General features: G+C 39.4%; 1 protein-coding gene across 6 annotated transcripts in view; it reads right to left on the reverse strand.

Moving 5' to 3' along the window:
• Positions 1–27,676, reverse strand: part of PIP5K1B (phosphatidylinositol-4-phosphate 5-kinase type 1 beta) — a 97,645-nt gene that overhangs the window by 61,234 nt on the left and 8,735 nt on the right. For 5 of the 6 annotated variants that reach the window (XM_051643621.1, XM_051643624.1, XM_051643619.1 and 2 more), the window contains 2 exons: positions 7,265–7,343; positions 5,464–5,532 (listed from right to left, as the gene is read on the reverse strand). In XM_051643621.1, coding sequence (XP_051499581.1) covers positions 5,464–5,513 — 50 coding nt within the window. In that variant the 5' untranslated portion in view covers positions 5,514–5,532; positions 7,265–7,343. Of the gene's footprint in view, positions 1–5,463; positions 5,533–7,264; positions 7,344–17,704; positions 17,764–27,676 lie in introns of those variants that run through there. The other variant, XM_051643623.1, reaches the window with a different exon arrangement.

Below are 27,676 nucleotides of genomic sequence, written 5' to 3' on the forward strand. Positions count from 1 at the left end.
CAACTTGACTACTGTAGGAAATTCAAGACATGCAGATTTAATTAATTCAGATAAAGATTTTACCTACCTCTATTTTAGCTGGGCTGACCAAAATAATAAAGAAAATACTGGAAGACTCTAAAGTTCCAGAAATGCAACTGACAGGCCTACAGTCTACTTGCTATTCTGGAAAGCTTTATCCTAGATGAAGTCAAGTATGTTTTCCTGGAGGAAGTTCATTTTTACGTGACTAAGGTGAACTCAAAAACAACGAAAACCAATTGTTACTACAGATGTCTGTATTATGTGGATAGCTATTATAATTATTCTACATAGAATCATGTTTTAAACATACTGCTATTGCACAGGAGAAGACGTCAGAAATAAACTTTTTCACTGTACTCAAGATTCCTTTTTCTGCCAGAATGAACAGAAAAATAATCCCTTTGGGAGCACTCCCATGGCCAAACTATGCTAAAGTTACAGCAGAGAAAGAAGCACATTTTGAAGATTGCCCATTTTCACCAGTGAATGATTCACATGCTTTTTCTTAGCACAGAGCTACAACTAATTTATCACAGCTAACTAGTCCTCAGAGCCAAGGTGCACTAAATGAGAACATTAGCCTCAGCACTGCACACCCTGACAGTATGAACAGCATGCAAAAGGCAGAATTACAGAATAGAAGCGAGAACCACCAAAGAAGAAGCAGGTTATGGAGTTTTTAGTTCTCACTCATTCTCTATTTGCTGTAGCAGCTGAGTCCCACACCACACAGTGCAACTGCAACTGTATGTCCTTTCAGCACTAGTCAGTCCAGTTGCTGAATCATCCACTCCAGAGCCCCCCAAAGTAAGGGGGAGTTAACCATAAGGAAAAGAAAGGGAAAGTTTTCTACATGCCCAAAGAAAAAATTGTTTTATTTTGCGGGTTTTTTTCAAATAGCTGTTAGAAATTGCTTGGTCTCTAATGGAAATGGGTTTTAGTAAGCTATTGTTCTCTGTATCAAAGGGACAAATTGTACTGGCTAAGGTAAGCAGTTTCATTTACACTCAATAAAAAAAACCTTTATCTCCAAGACAAAAAACCTAATTTTTTACAGTTGCATAAAACAGATTGATTAAGAAGAAAAACAGGTATTTGAGATTGTTTTCTCTGATTTTCCCCCAGGTTTCTCTTACGAGATAGTGCACAGCTCTTAATAAAGGATATTTACAATTCCAGATCAAGCAACTAAAACACTGTTTAATATATATTCCTCACTGGATCTGGCATAGGGAAAAAGCCTCCAAAGCCAAGACACTTTTAAATTTTCTCTAACAGGTCACTGGATTTTACATTGCAAAGCAGACATTTTCCATACACACACCACTTTTTCCATTTTTATGTACTTTTTTTCTAGAGCTGCACAGACATAAGCTTTGCAAGCTATTATGAAAGATAAATGGACACAAGACATAATTAAGAAAAACGCAAACCTGTTTAAAACAAAAGGCTGTTCTGCTTTTTAGATCAGACTGCGGATTGCTCTTCCTCACCCTCCACACCCTCACAAGGAAAACATAACCTTTCAGCAGAGCAGTGTAAACACATCCCTTATCCCTAGAGATGCCATTTTATTTTGGTCGTTACGGACACTCTAGCACGCATCTGAGTATCACGTACTTTTTGCCATAAAGTGACTGCAGAATTAGAAGCACCAAAAGCCGTTTTTGAACTGCTGGGAGAAGACAGAGGCACACTGGCATTTTGCTTTGTGAGAAGACAGAAGAGCCTAAGGAAGATTTCGAAGTTAAGACCAAACCACAAAGCTCATGACAGAGTTATTGAGTCCTCATGTGGAACCAATGTCACATTTCACTGTGACCACTGTAATCACATTTCAGAATTATCACTAGCATCCTCTTGAATTACCCATAAAACTCTTCTAATGTCTGTGCCTCTGCACTATGTGTGAGTCATTCTGCCACCAGCTATGCTATTTCTCTGTTGAAACTCTGTGCTCACCTCTTACAACACCACTTCTTTGGCACCAGACCTTTCCAGGGGAGCACATGACTGCTAAGAATATTTCAGGTCAAAGATACACACCAGTACCACAGGTTCCATGTCACAGTCCTTCATAAACTTAGTCTTAACAGCAGTTACACACCTGCCCTTGTGCTATATATTAGAGGTTGAAGTAGAGCAGAGTAAAAACCAGAATTGCCACAATTCAAGGCAACGTACTATCCCTTTTGCTTTTCTAAGCTGAACAGCACAAGCTTCTTCACCTTTTTTCTTAAAAAAAAAATAAAAAAATTGGAAGCGGAGCCTCTGAGTGGCAAGAATTTGTCAGCAACTACTTGAGTGTCATGCCTAAGCATTTCCACTGTGATCAAGGGCAGATGCCCAAGTAGCTAAAAAAGCACCAGTGGAGGAAACAACCTCTTCTCCAGCCCAGATTTCTGGAGGAAGTGGCACAAGAAATCACAGGACAGACCTGCAAATATTTTCCAGCCAAACAAACCAACTGCAACAATCCATGACTGGAGAACTGTAAACGCAATGCCTGCATAAGAGAGTGAAGGAAAGCAATACGGGCAATAAAAACCAGACAGGTCTTAACTGTAAACAAGACTTGAACGGAGCAAGATAGCCTTGTCAAAGTTTCCAAAAAATATGAAAACTAAATGGGAAATGGCATGAAATGCCTCTAACACAAGTACTGCCTGCCTCACCCTCTAGCCAACCTTCCAGAAGTACGAAGTTGATTCTATTAAAAATATATGAAAGAATGTTACATGGAATAATGTCTGAAGAAGGCGAGAACTAACAGCAAGCACAAGGCTTTTATGGGAAGAAAAAAAAAAAGGCAAAAAAAAAGCAAAGAAAAAGCAAAAGCATCAAGGAATGGTGTTCTGGTTTGGTTTGGTGGATTTTCAGGTAGCAGGGGAAGGGCCCCAGGAGTGGCTCCGGTAAGAAGCTGAGAAGATCCCCCTGCTCCAAAACCAGCCAAGAAGCCATTAGAGGGACAATAGATGCACCTCTGCGATTAACTTACAAAAGAACTTAAATGAGACCTGAGCAGAGGAGCACTTAAGGGAGAAGAGCTGTGCTGGTGAAGGAGAGCAGTGCTGGTGGTTGGTAAGGAAGAAGGGGAAGAAGGTGCCCAAACAAAAGTTTCCCTGCAACCCATGGCGAGATGGCAGCTGTCCCCCTGCACTTATGGAGGAACATCCTGGAACATTCCCTGGGGGTGCCAGGAGGGGTGAATTTGGCCAGTGGACTTGGATTTTGTGGCCAGAGGATTTGCTGCCAGTGGACTCTGACTATGTAGCTTTGGAAGACCCAATGCCAGGAGAGGTGGCTGTTCCCAAAGCAGCCCATGACTCTGTGGAAAGCCCAGGCTGGAGCAGCTCTGGACCTCGTGGGAAGGACTCATGAAGGAGAGGTTTGTGGAGGACTCTCCCATGGGAGGGACCCTGTGGGGAAGCAGGGAAGGACTGTAAGGAATCCTTCTTCCTGAGGAGGAAGGAGCAGCAGGAACCACCAGCCTGTGAACTGACTCTAAACCCCATCCCCTGTCCCCCTGTGCCACTGGGGGGAAGGAGGGAGAGAAACTGGGAACCAAAGTGATTCGGGCCCAGGAAGAAGGGAGGGGTGAGGTAACATATGCAAGCCCTGCTCTGTGTGCTGTCTGTGTCCTGTGTGTGTTTGATTGGTGTGAAATTAAATCACTATTTTTTCCCCAAGTTGAGTCTGTTTTGCCCGGGACCTTAACTGGTGAAGAGCCCTCATTATCCTTTGCTTCGACCCATGAGCTCCTCATCCCAGTGTGTGTGCCGGGGAGGGGGGGAGGTGGGGAGTGGAAGAAGCTGAGTGAGTGGACACAGGGCTGGTTCTTTGTTGTCATGTTAGGCCCAAACCACGACATATAGATAAACTGTGGGGTCAAAATTTATTAATTTTTTAATTAACATTATCCCAAATACCAGGAGCATAATGATAACATTTGATGACATGACTAATCTACGTGGCATATTTAACACAGCATCTTGCATACAAAACAACTGAGGGTGTAAGTATAACAAAAGGAATTAAACTGGTGTACAAGTACAGACAACTGCTGGTTGGTGGTTCAGGAAAAAGGGCAGAATTTTGAGATTACAGTCACTGTGACCTCCCAATGTAACATCGTTGTTAGATCTCGTCAGAGATGCATTTCTAGTAAAATACACAGAAGAAATTGTGCCATAGTGAGAAGTATTTACAAGGATTTCTGTAGAATATTGTGAATTTAGAGTTGGACAGGAACAGAGAAAGGCATGTAGGATGACTGGGAAACAGCAACTCACCTTTGGTGAGACTACCATAATTTGTCTTTTCTAGTCTAGCAACATAAAATTGTAAAAGTGTTCACCTCAGGCACTGAACTTTTCTTCATTCCTCACACTAAGCATCAAGAAAAATTTAGAATTCAGTATTTTAAAGTCATAAGCTGGGAGACTGAATGTAACCCATCTTTGAAAGGAAAAACTGTTTTCTCAAACAATTTTCTTAGAAATGAAAGGATAATCTGGCATGTTAAAGTCACCCAGGTACTGAAAATATAGCTGCCAGCAAAAGGGATGGGAAAAGAAACAGTAGCTTATTATTCTCCTTGACTTCACCAGCAGTGCTGTAGGTAACACTCGTAACTTAAGAACTCTAACCCATTACACTTAACCTTGCACTGTAAGATTATGCAGATCTCTATGCTAAATTACAAAAAAACCCCCAACCAAACAAAAACCACAACCACTTGAGGTGATCTGTCAAGAAAATTATCAAATCTGGTGGCTAACAACTTGGATGTGTAAATATGTATAGGAAAATGTGCATTAATAGCTCCCCTTACTTACCAACAGTGCTAGGTCGACCTAAGTAATGCTGGTCCCTGAGAATTGGTGACAGAAAAACAAACACATGACCAGTATCATCTCCTGCTACAATGCCTAAACAGCCTTATGCTGCTACTATTCATACATGCTCCTACATTAAATATGTAGTAAACATATATCTTGTAAACAACACTTGTTTTTCGGAAAACAAAGTAAACAAGAAGTGTACTGTTTGGCAAAGCACTGAGGAGGTGGGTAGGGTACGTTTGTAGTCCAGATGAATTGCCTAAACATTCAAAGCTTTTGGGAACTTACCGTATTAAATATCTGACAAGAGCGTTTATGCCCAGAGGTGTATCTGTTGCTAAGAGCAAAGAATTTCCATCAATCCAGCAACACTGTATACTTCAAAGCTATATTGAAGAAACTTTCAAATAGCTCTGCAGTGGGTAAAAACATCTTATGATTTCACAGAAGAAATAAGTACTTTCAAAAAATTCATGGAATGTATTTTGTTCATTCCTGTACTTTATCAGTTCTGCAATATATTTCACTTCAAGCAGGTCTGAATTACCAATATGAAGTAAAAACATGCAATGGAAATGCCACAAATCTGATTTACCTTTTTGTATGTTTTCTCTTCATTTGGTTTTCCAGCAATAACATCTCCATTTTCAGTAACAGATGACATCTAATAAAAGAAGCTTAAGTTATAAAGCAACTACTTCGTTTAGAAAAGTAAGTGTTCAGAAAACATCTTACAATGTGTTATCCATTTTTTTTCTAAATTAAAACTTTTCAGAGGGCAGCAAGTCACCAAGATCAGTGATATTTCATGAGCATCTTCCTCCATTTAAATTATCTTAAGCTCACCCCTTTTTTTTGGTCACCTGCTTAAAACTATGTTCAGAAGGGCAGAGGGTAAATGTTTTGTTTAATATCACCTCTTTCCCTCTTTATAGGGGCAGTTCAAAATGCACTGCATGTTCTATTTTCCTACTGCATCCAAAATTCACTCTTCCTTTGAACTCATTGCTACTTCAGGAGTATATCTTAGATGACTGTTACATGGTTCTCTCTTAGAATCAGCAACATGCTTTAAGCATACAAACATGACACATATACCCCTTGCCCTTTTCATTCCTGATTAATTATTCTTCTGCTACGCTTATGCACATCTCTGAAACAGCTTAGGTCTAAGTCCAGGGTTCCCACACTTGGTCAGATATGTGATGTCATGAGAAGCAAAACAAAATCCCAGCTACGTGCAGGCCACCAACACATGTTCAGAAGGAGCCAGATCTACCAGCTTAATATCAGTTCTTTACCAAAAGGTAGTGAATTCCACTACTATGATGGCAATGTACTCTATTGGATTATTAAAGAATTATTAAGTAAAAAAAGGCCAGCAATCACATTAAAAGTTAAAGGTCATGCTATCATTTTTCATCACCTTTTCTGTGTGGTTATTTCATCAATCTTCACATATCAACAGTGGCAGATGTCCTTTAAGTCACCTGTTAATTAACTTTTATCCGTTTCTGTGTTACTTGACCTGTAAACTCTTTAGGGAAGGGCAATGTCTATTTACTAGATCCTATTATAGTGGCAGAGTACTCCCAGGTTACACTGCAATACGAAAGGACACAGTTTGGCAAACTGACTAGGCACACTTACTGGACCTTAGTGAAATTTTATTTTCTGTTCTTTTTCTCTTTTAATTCATAGCAACAATGCAATCCTCTTCCAAAGCAAATATATGTTTTCCTTGTGCTTCACACAGTCTCGTCATTTTACAGTTTTAATAAAAGCAAGCACACTCATGCAGACTTTGAAATTCTGGTTTTCTAAGACAACATTTCCACAAATCCTCCTACAAAAATCAAATAAGAGAGGCAAATTGCTCTCTCTCCTCAATCACTGTTCAAGCACCTTATCAGTACTCAAAAGTACTTTTGGAAGTATTTTCCAGGCATACTAAAAGGACAGTACTGCTCCAGGCATGTGCCAAGCTTACAACTGACTCTACATGACCCTGTATTTCTTTTTCCAACATTAGTATGCATGCCTGCAGGAAGACCTTGCAATGAAATCCTGCTCCTTAGCAGACTGCACAAGATAAGGGACAGTGACAGGCGAAACTATGGGGCTTGTGAGCCAAATACTCAGTGGCATGTCTCAGACATGCAAGGCCTTTGGCTGCATTGACACTGTATCTCATCTGAGGAACAAGGAGGTAAAGGACACTGCATCTTTTCATGGCTATAAGACACACTAGGTCAAGCATAAACCACTAAGTTAGAGATCACTTGGTTCAGACACTCAGTGTGGCTGCTAAAGTGAAAGAAACAAAAAGCTACAAGGACGTGTTTTAAAAATCATTCTACATTTTGCCAACACTTTCACAAGGGAAATATACATACCCTTATGAACAACAGGAAAAGTCATCTGGAGAGCAGCATAAAGTTGAAGTCAATCATTGTCATTAATGTTTTCCAGAACCTATTAAAAGAAAAATCTGTTATAAATACGCCATCACGAATTTACATTTTGCAGAGTAGCTTTAGAATTCCTTTTTCTACTATGTTTCAGCCCCAGCAAGAATCCAGCTATGAGTGACGCTGTTCAAGAATCATCTCAAATAATTTAGTTACTAATAGGTCATTTACTATACTTAGAAACTAGAATTACACAGGATAAAAATCACTGCAATCTAATTTTCCTTTGCCCTAGATACTTCACTACTGTAGCACCAGCAACCCTACAATAAATAATTTATATAGAGCACTAGACATACATATTCTAGAGTGCTGGATAATTACATGCTCTCTTCCACAATAATTTTAGAAACTAAATACTAAACCTTAAAAAAGTGCCACTCACTTGGGATAGCCCATATTTTAATTCCATCAAAGCCAACAAGATATGCAACAAGAGTGACTGGAGGACTGCACACCGAATAGTCATGGAGAGCAAATAAACACATTTTGCAAGTTTTGTGTAGTGGTAGTTACTAAAAATAATTTCTGCAAGTAGTCTTGTCAAGGTAAGCTATTTCACAGTTAAAATGGTTTGACTAAACATACGAGCAAAATATTACATAATCACATATTATTTGATACCTCTTCGGAATTCTCTCTCTCTCCCATCTTCCAAATCCATTTTAACCTACATCAGTAAACCTATTATTCAATTTAATTTCTTTGCCACACCAGAAGAAAACAAATCTCTTTTGCCTTTAATCAGTACAAATAGCATCTTATATGTAGTTAAAAATGTATTAAAGAAAAAATATCCCCAGGCCTCATTCACTGAATTTAATTTTCCAGTAATCTGAAAAATACACATTACACCATTAGAAAACCTTTTCACAGGAGCTTTCAAAACTGAAAGAGAAGCAGAATATTAATTAGATCTGAGTGAAAAACAAAACAAACAAACAAAACAAACAAACAAAAAACACAAATAAAAAGGGACAACAAATAGCAACCTGGAACAAAAAACCGCTTCATTAGGAAAACCTCTTCTAACATGACTGAATAGTATCTTCCTGCTGCAGCTGGCTACATTCTTGATTGCAGCCTTCATGCAATTAATGTATCTTAACCAGTAATTTCTTTACTTGGATGTGTACTAGCAAACACATCAAACTCCTCAGTTAAAGGCATCAACTCTGTTTTTATAACTGCGTGTAGTTTATCTAGCTTACCTATATTCACACATTTAACATTAGTTAACACTTATCAATGCCTGTAACATTATTAGTACATGACGAGAGAATTATAAAACTTCTGTTAAAAAAGCTTTTGTAGGAAAAGAATTTTAATCACTAGTAAGAGGAAATTGGTCCCTAGGTAAAACCATCAAAACCCCTCAGATTGCTTTTCTCCACACTCCCCCAAGGGAGTATTGACAAGGTGTTCTACTAGTCCCAAAACTTCCTAATAAACGACCATGCATACTCAGCAAAACCCAAACATGAATGTGAACTTTGTTAATTAAGATGAAGGAAATACTCATGCCAGATAAGGAAAAAAAGTCTTTTTGATTCCACATAGTAAGAGGAATTATTCAAAATCAGTCCGTTCATGTGAAAATACACCGTGATTAAGGTAATTTTTTCCTGTCTATGCCAGTTTATTTTATTCCTATAGGCATCTAGAATACAATTATTTCAGTTCATCATCTTTTGAGAAACAGAGCACACAGCTCTAATTTCTCTGGGGTTGTGTTAAACATCTTTCAAGATCTTTGCTGAGACAACAGTCTCCTATTCCATGCTAACAATTTTCTGCAAAGCAAGTATCACTGTATTTTCTCCCTGCTCTGCAGTTGCTGAGGTGGTAGAGGGTGCTTTCTCACATGCCTTACTTTGTGCATAGCAGAGCTACTTTCTCAGTTCTGCTGAAGTTTAACAGTGCAAGGATAGGTCACAATTTACAATCTTGGACACAATTCTAGGCTAAACTACAACTATTTATTTATTACAGTAACTACTGTAACTAAAGCACCATATCTCTGCATGTATCTATCCAAGGGCAGGCTCACAGTAAGGTAAGAGGAGGTGGGCATAGGAGGTGAGAACAGAGGAGGAAAACATTTAATCCCAAAAATATTGCAGGTATTCAGTCGAAGACTGGGCTATAAAGATCTTCTATTAGTGTCTTAGATGACACAGACACATTTTACTTTTTAGTTTCTCACACTGGAATTTTTGAATTGCATGCTTCTTAACTAACACAAATGCAACTTCCACGATTCGGGGAAAAAAGTGTCGTATGCATTTTCCTCTAAAGCTTCAGGGCTGTCTTTTTAATTTCTCTGTCTAGCCAGAAGCCCTCTGTGTCAGCACTCCCTGCCCACCATGCAGCCACAACTTTGAGAACTGAGGGGACAAACAGCACATGTGAGCTTCCTACCCAGCTCCTCTTTTTTGTTCTTGAATTTTTAATTGTGTTTTCCTTATATAGCAGAAATTCACCTTTTACTGACAGCATAAGGCATTCATTTTCCCAGAGGGTAAGTAACTGTTTTTACACAACCTTAATGACTGAGGCCCAGCTCACAGAAACAGGTATTGGTACTAACACCTGAATGGCTCTTCAGCGCAATTTCAGAGTCCAGAGCCACAATAGCACAAGTAACAGCTACATATTTTATCTTCTGTAAAAAATCACATTATTTGTTTTGAAAATAATCTGCTGTGAATTTTCAGATGGAAACTTGTTTACAACAATGGAAATAACAGAAAAATTATTAAAGAAATCAAAGTTCTGAAGTCCTTAGAAACATAGCATTACTGTGCTGCTCCAACAAAACACATCCCTTCACATTTTTAAGTTCTGTATTTTTAAAATTCTGCATCTCACATAAAACTTAAAAGCCCTCTAGAAAGGGGTGAGTTGTTTTTTCTTCCCCTCCATGAACTTCCAAATTCAAAGCTTCCTTGTGAGAGTCTTAAATCTGTCTTAGTCCTCTACTGCCTATTAGCCTATTTAACATCTACTGTTAACTGCTGTGTCCTCTGCTCTTCCCATAAGTGCTGAAGGATCTCTAATGTCTTTCCTAACACCCACTGTACAAGCAGGGCAAAGCTTCTACTGCATCATAGATGGTGTTCGTGTATTAAGAACTATGGGATTTTTCCAAATCACTGATCCCAGACCAGCAATCAGAAAGAACAAACATTTGATTCCTGACATAACTGACGTCACACTGTGTATTTTGCAGGAACTGCTACAGGCCCTCCTTTTATAAAGTGAAATGGCCTCGTTCATTTCTCATTACTTAGTAACAGACAGTATATGAAGCAGAAAAGTGCATTTATACAGAGCCAAAGATGACTTCCCAATTCCTACTTACGTTTTCAGAATTGAGATTTCCTGTGCCAACAATAGTAACTTTTAGAAGACTAGCAATCTTTCTGTAAAGCCAATGGAGTTACAAATGAAGAAAAATTATCAAAATGGGGTTTTCTTTGAAACAAGTGAAAGAAAGAAACATGTACACATGATATACAACTGCATGTAATAGAAGAATATAGAAGGTAACATAGCTCCACAGTGAAGAGCACAGATAAAAGACACTGCAGACTCCAGAATTGGAGATCTGCTCCATTACTTTGGCAGCTTTGATATGGCAATGGTCCTAATATTACTAAGACATAGCAGACACTGAACTTTGAGATAACACCACCATATAATGAATATTGTCCAACAAAATGCTGCAGCATGTTGGGACAAATGGCTGATTAAAAAAGCAAAAAGCACAAACAGAGGGAAAATTCTTCTACATTTGGCTTTTACAGTATAGCCAAAGTTGAATGACCATAACATGGGGGTCACCATAACACGGTAATGATTTTTTGAAGGAAAGCAAGGCAAACTGCGTCAGTAGGTAAGATCCAAGGGGAATGAAATCTCATACAAAGGGAAAAGGAGGTCAGAGGACGTGTTACTTATTTTCTGAACGAATGACACAAATAGGAGTCCGAACAAACCCACCCAGCTGGGTGAGGAATATATGCAAAAGAGTAATTTGGTCAAACCAACAACTTCAGTAATCTGAAACTCCAGAGGAAAAAAAAAAAAAAAAAAAAATCACATAAAAAATGGAAAATAGGTCAAATGGATAAGGCTAAGTATAAAAAGCATCAGTTCTCTACAGGCAGCTTGTAAGAGAAACACCACTGGGAATTATTCAGCATATTAGCATGCAATCAGTCACAATAAAGTTTGCAGAAGGCTATGCTGTGGAAACACTGAGCTCACTGCTAGAGTGGATCATCACAATCTTCCAGTTCTTTTATGTTCTCTTAGCCTGGCTCCTGCAAGTGTAACTTTTGTACACACAGCTTTTACTGAATGCTAAGTTAAGCTTTTCGGTAGCCAGGTTATCTAAGAAATTCAAGTCTTTAAAATCCCCATTTTTGTCCCCATATAAGGATCTGTGAGGGTCGGTACCCTCCCCTCTCTGGAGCAACTGGCTGTCTCATGGAGCAGTGATCTAAACTGCTAAAAACGGCTGCTCCTCCTGCTCCCTGCCTTTCCCTTCTCCATGGACTGAACAACAACTACTAGGCCTCGCTGAAGAAAAAGACTCTAAGGTGGGAACTCTGTGGTGAGACTGCAGCAAGGTCTTGGGATCTAACTGGATAATAGCTCACAGGGAAAAGCAAAGAACCAATTGGAGACATGGGATGACAATGTAACAAACTATGTAAGAACAGGGATAGATGCCAGCTGGTTTCTCCATTTTGCTTTGGACTGCTTGCTTGCTGCTTCTCCTGTTGGGGTTTCCTCTCCTAAACTTCCCCACTTACAAGTATTGCTGGGTGGGAAACGTTCACAGTTGGAGTGTTACCCCAAGTTTCTTTTGTTATCCCTTATTGTTCTTTGCCCTTACTGAACCTCCTTTCCCTAAATTCTGTTAAATCCCTTAAGTAAACCATTCAATTAATAAACTTTAAATCGACTCTGTTTATCGTGGGTGTGGTGGTTGTTGGTTGCTGGCACTGCAGCTGCCGCTCCTCTGAGAGGCGAACATCGCCTGCAGGCCCGCGGTCCCATTAAATTTCTCCAACAGGGAGAAAAGAGTCAGACTGCAACAGGACCCTTCTATACAGTTGCAATATGTACCTTAAGAGTGGAAGAGACTACACTGAAGGATGTGATAGCTAATGCTGGAGATTTTTGACAGATTAGACAACTGTTTTTCATGTAGTTGGTACCATCATGAAGGAAGGGAAAGGACTAGAAACGCTGTCATGATTCACAGAATTACAGCATCAGAGTGGTAAGGGTTGGAAGGAAATTCTGAAGTTCATCTAGTCCAACCCCCCTGCTAGAGCACAATCACCCACGGCAAATGACACAGGAACATGGGTTTTGAATATCTCCAGAGAGACTCCAAAGCCTCTCTAGACAGGCTGTTGCAGTGCTCCATTATCCTCAGCTTAAAGAAGCTTTTCCTTCTGTTTAATTTGATCCTCCTATCCTCCAGTTTGTGCCCATTTCCCTTTGCCCATTCACTGTACACTGCTGAGGTGACTGGGCCCATCATCTTTGTGGCCCTGTGCTGGACTCTTTGAAGTAGTTGCTTATCCTTCAAGAACCAGGGAGCCCAGTGGACCCCTTGGATCTTTTGTGACAGCTCATATGTGGGAACAAAACCTGTGGTGCATCAAAGCACAATTCCCACTGCCCCACTTGCAAGGATGGACCCGCCAAGCACGGGCTGGAGCTGCAGGCATACGAACGGGGGCCAAGCCCCCCACAACAAGCTGACATGACTGATTTCCCGCAGGCTTTCACCTCTGCTTTTGCCATCGCACACCACAGCTTAACAATCACCACACTGTGAGGCCTATTGACACACAGACCAGCATCTGGTGAGCTGCTGGGGACTGGTGCTCCATTTTTGCCACTTCCCAGCCTTGAATGAACAGGACCAGGAGCTGGACTGTCTCCCTTTGCTCTGAAGATAGGGTGGGCTGGCAGTTCTCGGGCTCTGGCAGAGGCTGGGTGAAGGCTGAGGTGCTCATTGAGGGCATTTTCAAGATCAGGAATGGTTTTCACTGGTGGGTTTGTTATGGGTTAGCAGTCAAGGCTGTACAGGACCAGCACAGCTCAGGCTAACCCTGGACAGGCCAGCTCAAGCCTCCTCAGCCTGTCTGCAGTCACCAGCCGTGGGGGAAGCCCCAGACCCTGCCAGGTACTGGCCTCATGAACTCTTTACTTCTCTAGTTACCTGCGAGGCTCCTCATAAGCGCGAGGAGAACAACAATTCCCAGAAGAGGCCCCCTTTCTCCCCCAGCCCGTGATGCTAGGCCTCCTGGTGGATCAACTGCAGGGACACCGGGGCACCCCTGGGTCTGCCCTCCAGCCTGTCCTGGGTTGGCCGGGTCCGGGAGAGGCTGGGGAGGGTTTGAGGTGGGCCCTGCCTCTCCCCCACCCAAGCGCCCGGTTCCACAGTATCACAAAGGACCACTCAAGCTGTGTATCTGCAGTAATCTCAGTGGATCCAAGCTGCAGCTGCTATGACCAAGCAAGCACTCACTAGCACCCTCACTGCAGCACCAGTGTTCCTCAAGCCTCAGGAGAACTCACCAAGACAAACAAACAGACTAACCTGCCAAGGAGTAACAGGCAAAATGGAACTCTGTACCACGGCAAGCACAGCTTTTATATGGACTACCCTGAGATCAGGAAGAAACTTGGAAGGGAATGAGAAAGGCGATGCAACACGTCAGACCTTTGGCCACTGCGAAACAGGAAATTGATTGTCTCAGTTGTTTCATTCATACTTTCACATAACCTCAAAAGTTTCAAGTTCACTTGTGACAAAACCAGGAAACAAGACTGAGAGACGGAAAGAAGTGTTAGCAGCAGTGCCCAATGGGCTGAGCAACAGCACCAGAACAAAGTTCAAAATGAACCTGGAGGAAAGATCTACAGTAACACAACAGCTGAGACCAGGTACCCAACTGTGTATTTAAGCAACCACTTGGTTTTCAGGTGTCCAACTTGTATGAAAAATAAGGGCACTCAAGAATGGATATAGAAGACCAATGTAAGCACCAAATTTGAAAGTTATGTCTAAATTCAAATGGGAGACATCAAGTTACTGTACCGAATAAGAAACTATGTTATGACAATTAAAGAAACACCCCGCTATTTATTTTCCTTTAGGAAAGTAAAAACTGCAATTAGTACAAGTTTTCCTTGCACTCCTCCAACTTAGTTTTAATTAGAAATTAAAAGAAAGCTCACTTTAGTCTTTAAAATTATTTTTTAAAAACCCTCTTGTATGATTCTCAGCACAGAACAATGCCTACATCCAAAATTTCAATTAGATTCAGTTTCCTATACATCAAAAGTTCCTAACTTTATAAAATGACAAAATCTGAAGCTTTTCTTGGTTTAAATGAGTCTTCTAACATGCTTTTTTATAAACTACAGAGAAATCTTCAAGGGAGAAAAAAGAAATTTAAGAAGCTGCATCTGACAAGAATAGTTTAAAAATAAAGAATGATAAAATAAAATTCTGAAACCAGTGAAGTAAACAACTGCTCTGGATGTGAGGAAATAGCTGCTATTTGTCACAGCTGGTATGTAGTTGTTACCAAACTGTGACTGCAATTTTACAACTACTAGACCACAACCGCACCACTAAGTGCATGAAAAGAACTCCTAGTACTTTAAAAAGTTATGCTATTATCTGACCTTGGGGCTGCTTAAATGTAAAGGTTACTTTTGTCCTTATAAGGAACTGATACTTTCATTCTCTAAGTCAGCCTTCCATGGGCAGATCAAAACAAAAAACTACTTTTTGGCTGACAGCAGCCTGACAGCATGCTGAATTTTGCATTAATCTGAAATTATTAATATTCTTGAAGTGTACTTTAAGGAATTAAACCATACCAGCATGCAAATATATCCTGCTAACATTAAGGAATGTGAGGTACATCTTGGGAAGAAATATGTACAGCTGTTTTAAGGTATTGAAGTGTAGCCACAGAACTTTTAAATGGTGATAGAAACGTTTTCAAACAGAAATTTGTAAGCAGTTATTTACAACCAAATGATGCAAATTGTCCTCTAACAGTCTTCCACCTGCCAAACCAAACTGAAAAATCTACTCCTGAACAGTTTTGGCAGCAAGAAAGCAAAATTAATTCATTACTAAATATTTTTGCCAGTTCCAAAACACTCCATTATTTTTCTGATGTGCTTTATACTCCACATTATTTCACCAATATGAACATTCTTGTATAAAAAAATGCAAGCTCATAAACAATCTAAAAGCACCGTCAGTTTTCCGCCCTGGGGAATTTTCAACAAATGGGTAGCTTTTTGTTTGTGTTAAAATAATCTAGATGGAAATATTACAAGAAAATTAAAAATCTTTAGCTATCACTATAAGCAAAGGATACATCTGCACGTAAATTAGCTTTCCTATATTGAAAAAAAAATAATTGTGAACACAGTAAGAATGGGACTTAAAAAGGACACAATTCACCACACGCAAGAGCAAGCAGTGGGTGAGCACTCAACAGCAGAGCCATACACAGTCTGACACCACTGATTTTAAAGAGGACAGACCAGAACCTGTCAGCGCTTCCAAGGAAAATGAATGCGAGTTTTCCCACAAGTGAAAGAGGTCTTTTACTTCTTGAGAGGTCTGAATACGAATCTCCTTCCTTCACATAGAAGCTCTCTGAAACGCTATCTACACCCCTTAGTGCATCATTTTAAGTGGCTTAGAAGCATCATTATGACTAGGTTAGAAAAGAGTATCATCTGTCAGCTAGCCAGTCAGGCCCACACCATGGTTTTTTCAAATGGTAAAAATACAGCTTACAGTAGTTAGAAAGAACACAAGACACATTAATCACACCTTTTGCCTAATGCATACTGGTTTATGAATCATTAACTAGAAAGAGAACAAAATTCCAACAAGATAAAATATAGTCACCGGCTATGACGATTGTACAGTTTCAATAAACTAAAGTGAAAAAACCCCACCACTAAATCAATAGGTTCTTACAGGAACAGAGTGTTCTTACGATTTAAAGTATACAATGTGATACTTCACTTTCTGATACGCCTTATCTGGCATTAATCAGACGGAATGTATGATTAAATAAATTAAATTATTTTTTCCAACCTAGAATTTTACCAGTTATTAGTATGCAATATTTTATTTTTTTAGTCCAAAGTGACATGAACCAGCATGCTGAAAGGCACATATGTTTAAATATACTTATAGAAAATTGCCTTTCAGTAGTTGCTGTAAGCAATGTGCTCTTACATTCTAAACCTCTTAGTTTTGTGCTCTGTTGCCAGGAATAAACAGCCTGACAATTAGCTTAGTAAGAAAAAAAGGATGTTCATTATTATTTTGGACTAGCTAGCTATGCTTTTACTTTGCAGACAATGAAGAGGCTGGTCTTCAATTTTCCTTGCAATACAGTATCCTTGTAAGAGCAAAGAACCGTAGCCCTGTACTAGTTACTAAGGACCCCCAAATACAGGACCAGAAAATAGCCAAGACCAGCCAAAGTACTCTGTGTGCTTACTCCTCACCATCAGTCTAGCAGCAAGAATGGCCACAGGACAGAGACGGCCCCTTCATTGCAGGTGCAGCAGAAGGTCACCAAACTGGTGATGGTGGTGTGAATGGTCTTCTTGCAGTGCACTGTATTATTCAAATGCGTGTGTATGCAAGTTAGTGAAAGCACACGCGAGAACAACAGAGGAAGGGCAGGTGCTGTAAGATGCCTCACAAGCCAGACCAAGTGTGCTGTACCACATTAAAAAAAGCTGCTGTTAACTAGCAGTGACTAGCACTGAACCCACGTAATAGCCAGAAAAAGTGGACGCTACTTATATCTGCCTTCAAAGCAAATACCTTACAGAAGAAAGCACTGATTTGGCGATACAGGTCTTGCCTTGCCTTTTGGTCAAAAGTATGTAGGAGTTGTGAGGACGATGCTAAGTGAGGCTATGATGGACACAGCCTCAACCCTGCAGCAGATGGAAAACCACTCTCCCCTCACAAAGGTAAAGCAGGAGTCCTGCAATGCTCTTCGGCAGATGCTTCACTTGGGAGTTTCTCTGAATCATGAAAAGTGATAATGAGGTTTTCTAATTAAATAACTCTTGAATGCTTGCTCTACCAAACAACGTGCCCATGTTCAAACACCTGTTTCAGAATAATATCTTGAATCAATAGGCCCTTCAGGTCCTAAACTTGGACACTGTGGTCTCGGCACTGGTTTGGAATTATCTCCTTCCATACCACCAAGTGTAAGGTGGCACAGCTCTGTGTAACAAATACAGCTTCCAAGAGCTGACACTTACCAGGGTTAATGGATAGAAGAGGAATCTGTAGGTGTATTTCATATCTTCATGGCATGTATCTCCATGAGGGTGTACACACCTCTTTGCTCTGAGGGTAGCCAAAGCTATTGAAGTCTCTCTGGCCTAGTCTTGGCGATGCTTATTTCCTTTGCTGTCTTTATGTCCTCACAGCAGGAAGAAAACTAAAACAAGCTGAAAAGCATACTTTCACTTTGAAGATTTTCACACATAAAACAGAAAGAAAGGGTGCAAGAGAGCACAGCGATTTGGCAAATAAAGAAAAATGTGAAAAAGAGGCAAGAAGGTGAGGGAGAGACTCAACAAGAGATTGTGCATGGTTGAACTGGGAGGAGAAAAGGCATGGAAAGCAATACTAGCTGGGGCACAAGGGAGGCTAAGTGAAAGAGAAGCACATGGTAATAGGAAATACATTAATAGAAAGGCTTTCTGCTTTGGTCTATTAAAAATACACATTCTATGTCCCTAACTTTCAGTAGCCAAAAGTACAGTCAGGGGTGGGGGGTATGGAATAAAAATTCAATAAACAGCTGATATAGTATAAAGTTACGTTGCAGGGAAAAGAGCAAAGAAAATAACCTCCATTTTTATCCTCAAGTCAATATTTTTGTCTCAACATACAGAAAGGTCAGTTAACTGTGATCTCACAGAAAGGGCCTGATATATTCAGTCCTGCTCCTTTTGCCTGTTGTCAGGCAACTACTGTCTATACAAAATAGCATCAATCCATGGTCAAGATCAAAGATTAGAACAAACCAAGCAGCCAAACCCAAAGTGCAGTAGTGCTTAGCTGCAGAGGCAATCATTGTAAAGCTTGAAGAGATGTACCTGCAAAACACCATTGGAGGGATACTGTGCACACAAAGCAGAACTGGCTCATGCAGAAGCCTGCGATGGGGTCAGCAAACCTGAGCCGTTTCCTACAGTAAATTTCATTTGCCTACACCAAGCTGCTGTGAAAAGAAAGCATTCTCTCGCCTTGGCTTCATCAGTTTCAGGTATTTACCATGAACTATTATTAGATGAACCACAAACTACACACAGAAATTAAGCTTTCAGATTAAGTGAAAGATTATATTTACAGGTATACATACAGGTTTTTTTTCATACTCTGCTATTTGGTACCTACCTGCAGCTGTTTTACCTGTGTGAGATAAGATGTTTATTACCCTTCACGTCAGTGCATAACATTGTTATCCCAAACTCCTCAACTGAATAGTTACACCACATTATAGGCACAGTTCTGTTTGAAATAGTTGTAGTTTTAGACTGCCAAAATAGAGAAAAATCAGGGCCCTATTCATCTCTCTCGATAAATTTTGAGTCTTTATTAATTCTTCACACCTCTAACTACCAAGCCTCCTAATCTTCTTTCAATAGACAGCTAAGTTGTTTTTTTTTTTTTCTAGCCAGTGCATAGTTTATACTCACAGACATGCATCAAAGAAAAGCAGTATTTGCTGATTGATCAATCCAAATTACCACCTGGATGTTGTGCTAAAACAAATGCAATGATACTAAGAATTCTATTACCAGGAAATCAGTGCAAAAGGAGATAATGCTTCAGTTCTACAGCTTAATAACCAGATTATATCTTTACAAAAGCAAACAAATGTACTGAAGAATTCAGCAAGATATTAAACACTATTTGTATTTTTTTAAGTACATGCTGTCAATACTGTGAAGCATCCTTCTGCACTGCTATTTCAAATATATTGAATCTTAGTAGAAGATGCTGGTGAAGCATATTTTAAAAACCTTGCCAAGCAGCTAAGGTTGCATTACCGTCCACATTTGAGAGGACTCCAAATGGTGCTTTACCATGCAAACCAGACAGATTTAGAAGTCTAGGTGTACAATGTTCTGTAGCAGGAAGTTTTGCAAGCAGAAAAGGTTCTGCTTGCATAGTCTCTGTGTGGGAGAATTTGATGATTACAAAGGGAACCTCTGAGTTAAGTGGAGGAGACAAAGGAGCAAGATGTGAACATGTACTTATTTTGCTGAAGTTCTGTGTTACACTGTTCTTCCAAACGGAACAAAAATAAGTTTCAGTTCCTTTCCTACCTGTTAGGAGGGATGAGAAGCACAGTAATGATAAACCAGAAAAGGCTCAAATGAGTGATGTCCCTTCCGCAACATGTTATTTGATTACAGAGCTTTTACTACAGACACCTAAGACTCTTGCACTCCTTTTCCTCAGTCTTTACACCATGCAAAATAGATCACATAAAGAGACTAAAGAATAATAAAAGGTTGCACACATAGTATTTTTCTTCCTCTAAGTCAAATTCAAGATTAACTATAGGATCTGAGAGAGCAAGACAGGATATCACTACTGTGATTTACCCGCCTTTACATCTTGAGGACATATTTCAACAAACAGCATCAATGTGCGAATTTCAGTATAGCAGTTTGTAACCACAGATGGAGCTCACCTCTCTTCTTTTTGCACAGACCTCAGTCACACACTGCCTGTTGCAAGGACCGAACAGAAAGCACTGCACTCATCATGCAGTGCTTGAGGCCTCTATTCGTCATACCACAGAAGAAGAGACACCATGCAGAAATAAAATTTTTTCTCACTGTGCCTCATTCTGGACATGATGACATAATTCCTAGCTAAAAATATGCCATTCATCAGGCTTGCTCCTTCATGTGCTCACTGAAATCGTTATGAGTGCTATTTCCTATACAACATCGGGACTATCTCATCGTTTCAACTGATCCATGCTCCTGCTAGACCATTTCTAGCTTAATCTCCACATTCCACCACTAAGATGTAATAATGCTCTCAGGAAAACTTTAAACACACTTGTTTTCCTCATATTGCAGCTCATTGTTACGTAACTGTTACCAGGAAAACACATATTTGATAACGAGGAAAAAAAATACAGCATTATTTTCTCCTCCACCTTCAAAACTGTGTCAAATTAGACTTGTTAGTATTTTTTAACATGAAGATAGTCCATAAATATATCCCATGTAGGCTTTTTGCAAAACACACCATTTTATCCATGTTAAATTTGAGGTATGAGACCAAGGAATGCCTTTGGAGCTCATTAAATCAACATCATTTTGACTGTATGTTGCAGTATGTGCCGTCCTGTGTGAGCAAGCTTCCTCACTATCTTCTTACACTCTAACTTTGTCACTGCACACTTTTTCCAAAATAGTTTCCTCCCATTACTTGGCAAGATGCATCATTATCTCTCTGGGCCTGTAATATTTGCAAAAATACAATGATGATGCCAAAATTGAATAAGTGAATAATTAACAGTCCACATCCACTCCCTTGAGGCATTTTCCTGGACAACATTCATAATTAGGAATAAATTTAGGTTTCACAAGAGATTACTCAAAAATAAGAGAAGCAATATTATTTCTGAAGAAAAGTGTCTTCCTTTCCCACACCACTATGGCCTTAGTAAAATTACTCCCATACTTAGCTGCATGGAGAACCAGGCCTTGTTTAAAAAAATAAAGTGGAAGTATGTATGTCACCAACTCAAAAAAAACATCCCACCTTCACTGCAATAGCTGAAGAAGGATCCATAAAGAATAGGAACAGCAAAACTAAGGATAAGGAAACAACAGAAAAACACTTCCCCCTGAAATTCCACAGTTCAGAGTGGTCTAAAAGGGAAACTACTTGAATGCTTGTATTAGCTCTAAGCATAAAGACAATTTCATATGAAATCTCCCTGTTATTCTCACGTAGTATGACACCAACAACTGCATCTTCAGGTAAGAAATCTCTTAAGGGAAAGTGTCTGTGTTTTAGTTAGATAACCAAATAACCTGGAGCCCACAGAAGAAAATGATAGGCCAAATAATGGAATTACAGAGTCCCTGACATCCTTATTTCCTTTGCAGAACCATGCTATAACACTCCTGTCACTTTCCTTGTTCCTCACCTCCAAAAACCGGAAAGTATGAACAACCCCAATGCTGAAAGGATAGGCTGTATTTTAAAAGTCTCATTATTCTTGCTATTGTAAGTTTTCACTTTGCTTTGGAATAAACTGGACTGTCCATTTCTGCCTTGTCAATTCTTAAGATACCACTTTCAACTGGGTTACTTCTTACGCCATACAGGAGAGCAGCAATGAAGAAGGCAGCATGCTGTCTTTCAGTTTACAGCATCTGAGGTGAATGCTGCAGGTTTTGTCTATTTTTATTAAGCGCTAATGGTCCATAAAAAGATCTAACACGTTAATGCTTTTTTTTTTTCCTAAGTGGAAAATCTTGCTGTACAGAGATTATGCAATTTATCCAATTACCTATTTCATGGAATTCTGTAATAGTAATGAACTTAAAATCAATTAAAAAAATTAGATATGTAGTTGAAGACTGCTTCACTGTTCAACTGATGTCGTTGTTTCTAATATCTATTAGATGGGATGTAAGTATCAGCAACTAAAATTTTAAGACATGCTGCTACATGCCTGTACTCTCCAGAGAGATCAAGCCACTGAAATTGTATTTCAGAACAGATTTTTATCAAACATCAGCAGGAAACAAGCTGCTATGGGTTTTGGTTTCTAGACATTCTCCTGGCCACTGACTAAAGGTAGCAGGAACAACAGAACTGTATGACGAGCAAGACACAGTTACCCATGAGGATGACAGTACTGACCTAAGCAATCTGTAAAATTTCTATCTTCAGAACTACGAAACCATGCAAGATACATTCAAGTTCTTACATAAATCCTAAAATGTTCTTACATAAACCCAGAGTCCAGAAAGGCCCTTCAGAAGTAAGCTGAAGTATGTCCTTATAGATGCATATAAAATTTATATGCATTTTTTAACATACTGTCTACAAATCTACACAACCAGAACTGAAGTTACATGAACCAGCTGCAGCTGATTGAACAACTCGATTTCACGTACCAGCTAGATTTAATTTTTCAACAAAATGCAAAATTGCATCAGGTATGCTGTATAAAATTTGTAACTTTACATTTAGTTTTAGCAACAAAGACACAGTATCTAGCAAACCCCACAGAAATCAGAAAGCCATAAAAGAATTTTATTTCTCCACCTTCCAACCTTGGGGGTGCTCCTGCCAATCCTGCTCTCAAGTATATTACCACCCTGTACTACCATTCTCACTTTGTAGATACATATCTTACAGTTTTTCTCAAGAGTGTGCAAAGCACTTTCTAAATGCCCTTTACAGTTGTTAAGCAGAAGCAACAAATACACAAAATGTTTTGAGGTCCCACAGAAAAACCCCAACCCTCCATCTCCCTGTGCCAACTGCTGATTATTGTTTCATTTAGCAGAAGTACCACTGAAAAGTCAGTCAAAAACTGTTTGTTCTCAACCTTTTCAGCTTCAGCTTTGCTGCCCGTAGATGCCACAGCCCTCAATGCTTAAAATGTGTTCATAAATCCTCATATGATAAACAATACTAAATGAGCACTGGAAGCAAACAAAAATTTTACTGTGGTTGCTACTGCAACAAAGTTTTAACCCAAGCAGTTACCAAATTCCAGTCAGAGGTTCATCATTAGTACCTCTAGAGATTCTTGCAAACGGAAAACATAAGTTTCATTTTAAGTACTTACTTCCCTTTCATACTACTTCTTAAAAGCATACATATTTCTCATAGTTTTCATATACTTTATGATGCATTAGCACAATATTACATGGTCACAAACACTGAGAAAAATGTTTACATTTCAACAAACATGTTAAAATCCTGAACGAAACTTAGCATCCCTGCAATCAGACCTGAAGTTCAAGACAAATTCTTTCTGCTTTTTAAAAATCAAGACATTGCTCAATAGCAGCCAACAAAAATATCCTAAGGCATCCTTTGTTTTTAACTCAACTTTTCTGAGCTGCACTTCTTATCATGCACTTTATCATCATTTGCAGATATAGCAAAGCAAAACCAATTTTTTCTACTAATGTCAAGCTGTGACCAAAAAAAACCCCAAAACCAAGCAACAACTTACAAATTATTTCCTAACACAGCCTGTTATTACACACCTAGCTTCAGCTGAAGGCAGTTGAAATTGCCACTGGCATTTTAACCTCCCGTTGAACCATTCCAAACAAACAATGTACTTGTGCTTTCACATTTGCTTTACCTCCTGATGCTATCCTGCTATTGCATATTAAATCAGTCATATACCAGACATTAAAAAAGACAGACTGGACACTAAAGAAATCAGGCTTGCATGAACAAATAAATTAGAAGACTGAAGGAATTTCAGATCATATTTGTTAGCTGCATAAATTAAACTCAAATCTCTAGTATCTGGATGAACAACATACAAGTAGACCAGTTAATTTCATATTAAAATAAACTGAACATGATAATTTTAGACTTAAGCTCTTCCTTGAGACCCTCCCAACCAACGGGAAATCCCCTTAAATTCTGCAAAGCACTATGAACTGCTTGACACTACTGTCCACCACTGACTTTCAGTCCCTCTCTGATCACAAAGTCAGCCTGGCACAGGGATGCAGTCATGAGCAGGTAAGATTCAGCTGAAGTAAGAGCTACTAAAATGCCATACATAGAAATAAATTAAATAGATTTTCTCATAACTGCTGTGGTGTAGATTTGTGAAATAAACCGCCTCGGTGTTCTGGCAGCCTGCTTTAGGTTGCAGGGGAAAAAAAAAAAAAAAAAGCATCAGTCTGCAAAACCTCCCTTTTGAAAGGCAAATGTACAATTAAAATTAGATTATTACCTGGTAATGTATGTTACTATTTAAAATCATGAAGCTAAGCTACTCACCTCCCAATACACAATCAGTACAGATGCTTTTATTACTACAATTCTCACTAACTGCCTTAATCTAATTAAAAGCTGTCTGTGCACTAGGCTTTTTTTTTTTTCTCCAAACAGAACTTTTAACTACTCAAACACAATCTGATGCGAGATGAATAAAGCATGCAAAGCTACCCTTTGTTGTATGGTATCACATTGTGACCAAGGAGTTAAGGCAGTCCTTCAAACGAAGGTAACTTTCACAATTCATTTATAAGCTAAACATAGACCCAAACTGGCCAGAGATTATGTTTATGCATCAGTTCTTTATGGTAATATATTACATACACCCCAGATGCACATCTCGTCGCTATCAGTCTTCCGCAACAACACTGCACTGATGCCTTCCCTCTGCCAGCTGTGCCAAGCCACGTTTGACACAAGGCTGATTCAGGGCCCGGGGAAGGCTGCCATTGGGATGACTGCTAGTGAGAGCCAGAGGGGCCTTTTCCCACATAAAAGAGTTGTGGGCAAGTATGGAAAAGCTGTGTCCAGACAGAAGCCTCACTTCAATCTTTGCACCAGGGCACACACTTACCCTAGAAGAGGCTTTCCTTGTTCACCCAAAGAACACCGGGACTCAGATCTCACCACTTCAGCTGCTGCAGGTGTCAGAGGGAGAGGCTGTAATTGAGAACCCTGTGCAGCAAACTAACAAAGGGAACACCAACTGTAGGAACGAAAGGGTCTTGATTAGGTTTCACATTCTGGAATCACATATTGCCATTTCATATCAAACTTGGAACCACGATTCAAGTGGTGAGACAAGTAAGGGCCATTCCAAATTACAATCTCTGCCATGTGTATGCACAAACTGGGAGGAGTAAAGGCAAGTGCTAAAGGTGACTGCACCTAGTAATTGTGCAGATGTTCACAGCTACTTAGTAGTTAATGATTGACACCTCCACATAAGATCAAACAGCTGCTTAAAAAGTATCATTCTTACATCACAGGTAAATAAATTCAAGCACCAAAAATATGAGGTAGGATACTCATATGATGCACAACCGTTTTAGGTCTGCACCAAACTCACAGTCTGATCACAAATGCACCTCAACTATGTGATCTTTCTTGAGAAGGTTCAAAGATGAGTTCTGTAGTACACAACTACTGTAGGGATCCTTACAACTTTTCCTCTGAAGACACTAACGTAAAAGAGGGTGCTGGTCCCTGACACCTCAACATGTCAATCTTCAGGTGCATTTTCGAGCCTGTAGAGTTCCTATCACCTCTGTGACATAAAGCATGTGAAGCAGAATGAAGCTGAGTAGGTTCAAATATTGAACAGACTTGTGAAAAGAAACTCAGAAGTCACTAACATGCGAGGCATGCACTGTTTGGGCTTTAGTACAATGGAGCTGAGAACACAAAGAAATCCAGCTAATTCTAGAAACCGGGGGCCCCCAGAGACAAGAGACCATGGCTCTTTTTTCCTGTCTAAGCAACATTTCTAACCATTCACATAGTAAGAAAATACTGTCAATGTACTTTGCTGAAACAGAGATAATTTCCTTTCTTATTGTTGCAAGGTACATTAATCTTAAAACACATTCAGCTCTCCCACAGTAAGCACCGTATCTTTTAAAATCAAGAGAGACAAGTGCATATTACAGGCAACCCTTTGCAAACAAGCCTATGCAGAAATGGAAAAAACTGAGGGTACTAACTAGCACTAGAATAATTAGTTTAATGACTCACTGGATTATTATGGGAAAGAGGAAGTTAACTGATAGATTCAGCTGCTAACATAAGGCAATAATCCCAATTTGAGCACCAATAAATCCAAAGAGTGATTCACAACCGGTTGTTTCTTGTATACTGAAGCTTTGTACGCTTACACATGGATAATTACAGCACAACAGGGAGGCCTTTGCTCACATAATAATAAAAACGCAGTCTGTTGAGGTAAGGAGACATAAATGAGGGAAACACTGCCTTCATTACATGCTGTATAGGCTGTAGGTGAGTCAGTATTAATTCGCTGCTCAAAACCTCCCATCTTGCCACTCTGCTACAAACAGCTAGTCAAACAGCACAGGCAGTCCTAGGTGGGGTCTGTCTGCCTGCATTAACACTCAGGACTTCACTGTAAGTGTACGCAAAGCACATGACAAAAGTCACATCCATGTATACACCAACACACAACAAAACCTGATAGTTTGATAGTAACCTAAAGAAAGAGAACTAGCCTTGCAAACTCTAAACGACAGCCTTACAAAATAGCCAGTCTAGCTAGTCACTGGTATGTTTGTTGGCTATTTTGCATGAGAACACCTCAGTACATTGAATCTGCTGTTTAACATAGGCAGACAATTAAAATATTTCTCCACAGACAGCTAAAAATTAGTTGCCCATGTTCTACATAATTCCAGACAGAGAGCTCGAGACTGAGCAGATAATAGCTTACAATACTCAAAAACTTAATTAAAAGTTTTGAGGGCTAATGAGTAGGGTGCTCCTCCTACTGTTGGAGTTTCTTCTTTTCAAACACTGAAGCATAAGACTTTGAATAAAACATCCCTAACAATACATTTCAGACATGAAGCAGTACATGAACTGTCTTACAAAGTTGTAAGCTACTCATTCTTTAATCTTAGCTCTGGAAAACTATATTTAAAAAAGCAAACAAATGAAATGTTACTTTAATGTCAGCATTTTAGCAGACATTCCTACATAAATGAAACAAGTAATTTGCAATCCACATTGCTATTTAGGAGGTCCTTCTGAATTACTGTAGATTATTTTATTGAAGAGGTCTGAAACTCTTCCTTCTCAGAATCAGTATCACTAAAACTTTTCCTAAATTCATTGTTCTGTCAAGCTACAACAGAATTTTAAAAGGTATCTTAAAATGGCATAGGTATTTGTATTTCAATTTTAGGTACTTATAATATCTCATAGTTAATTCCACTATTTGTTCACCAAGCTGTAATATTTTATGTGTTTTTCTGCCCAGAAACCAGATACCAAACTGCCTCTGACAATATCATCTCTGCTTTTGCATATGCTTAGAATCACCACATTGCCATGACTGAACATTAAAGCAACACCACATCTCTCCACAGGATCTCCAATACACATTACAGCAGAAGTCTAACCACCAAGGAAAAAGCGATCATAAAACACTATCATCCTTACTCATCTGCATTCCCAGTAGCTGCAAA

The sequence above is a fragment of the Apus apus genome, chromosome Z, assembly GCF_020740795.1.
Source record: "Apus apus isolate bApuApu2 chromosome Z, bApuApu2.pri.cur, whole genome shotgun sequence".
NCBI lineage: Eukaryota > Metazoa > Chordata > Aves > Apodiformes > Apodidae > Apus > Apus apus.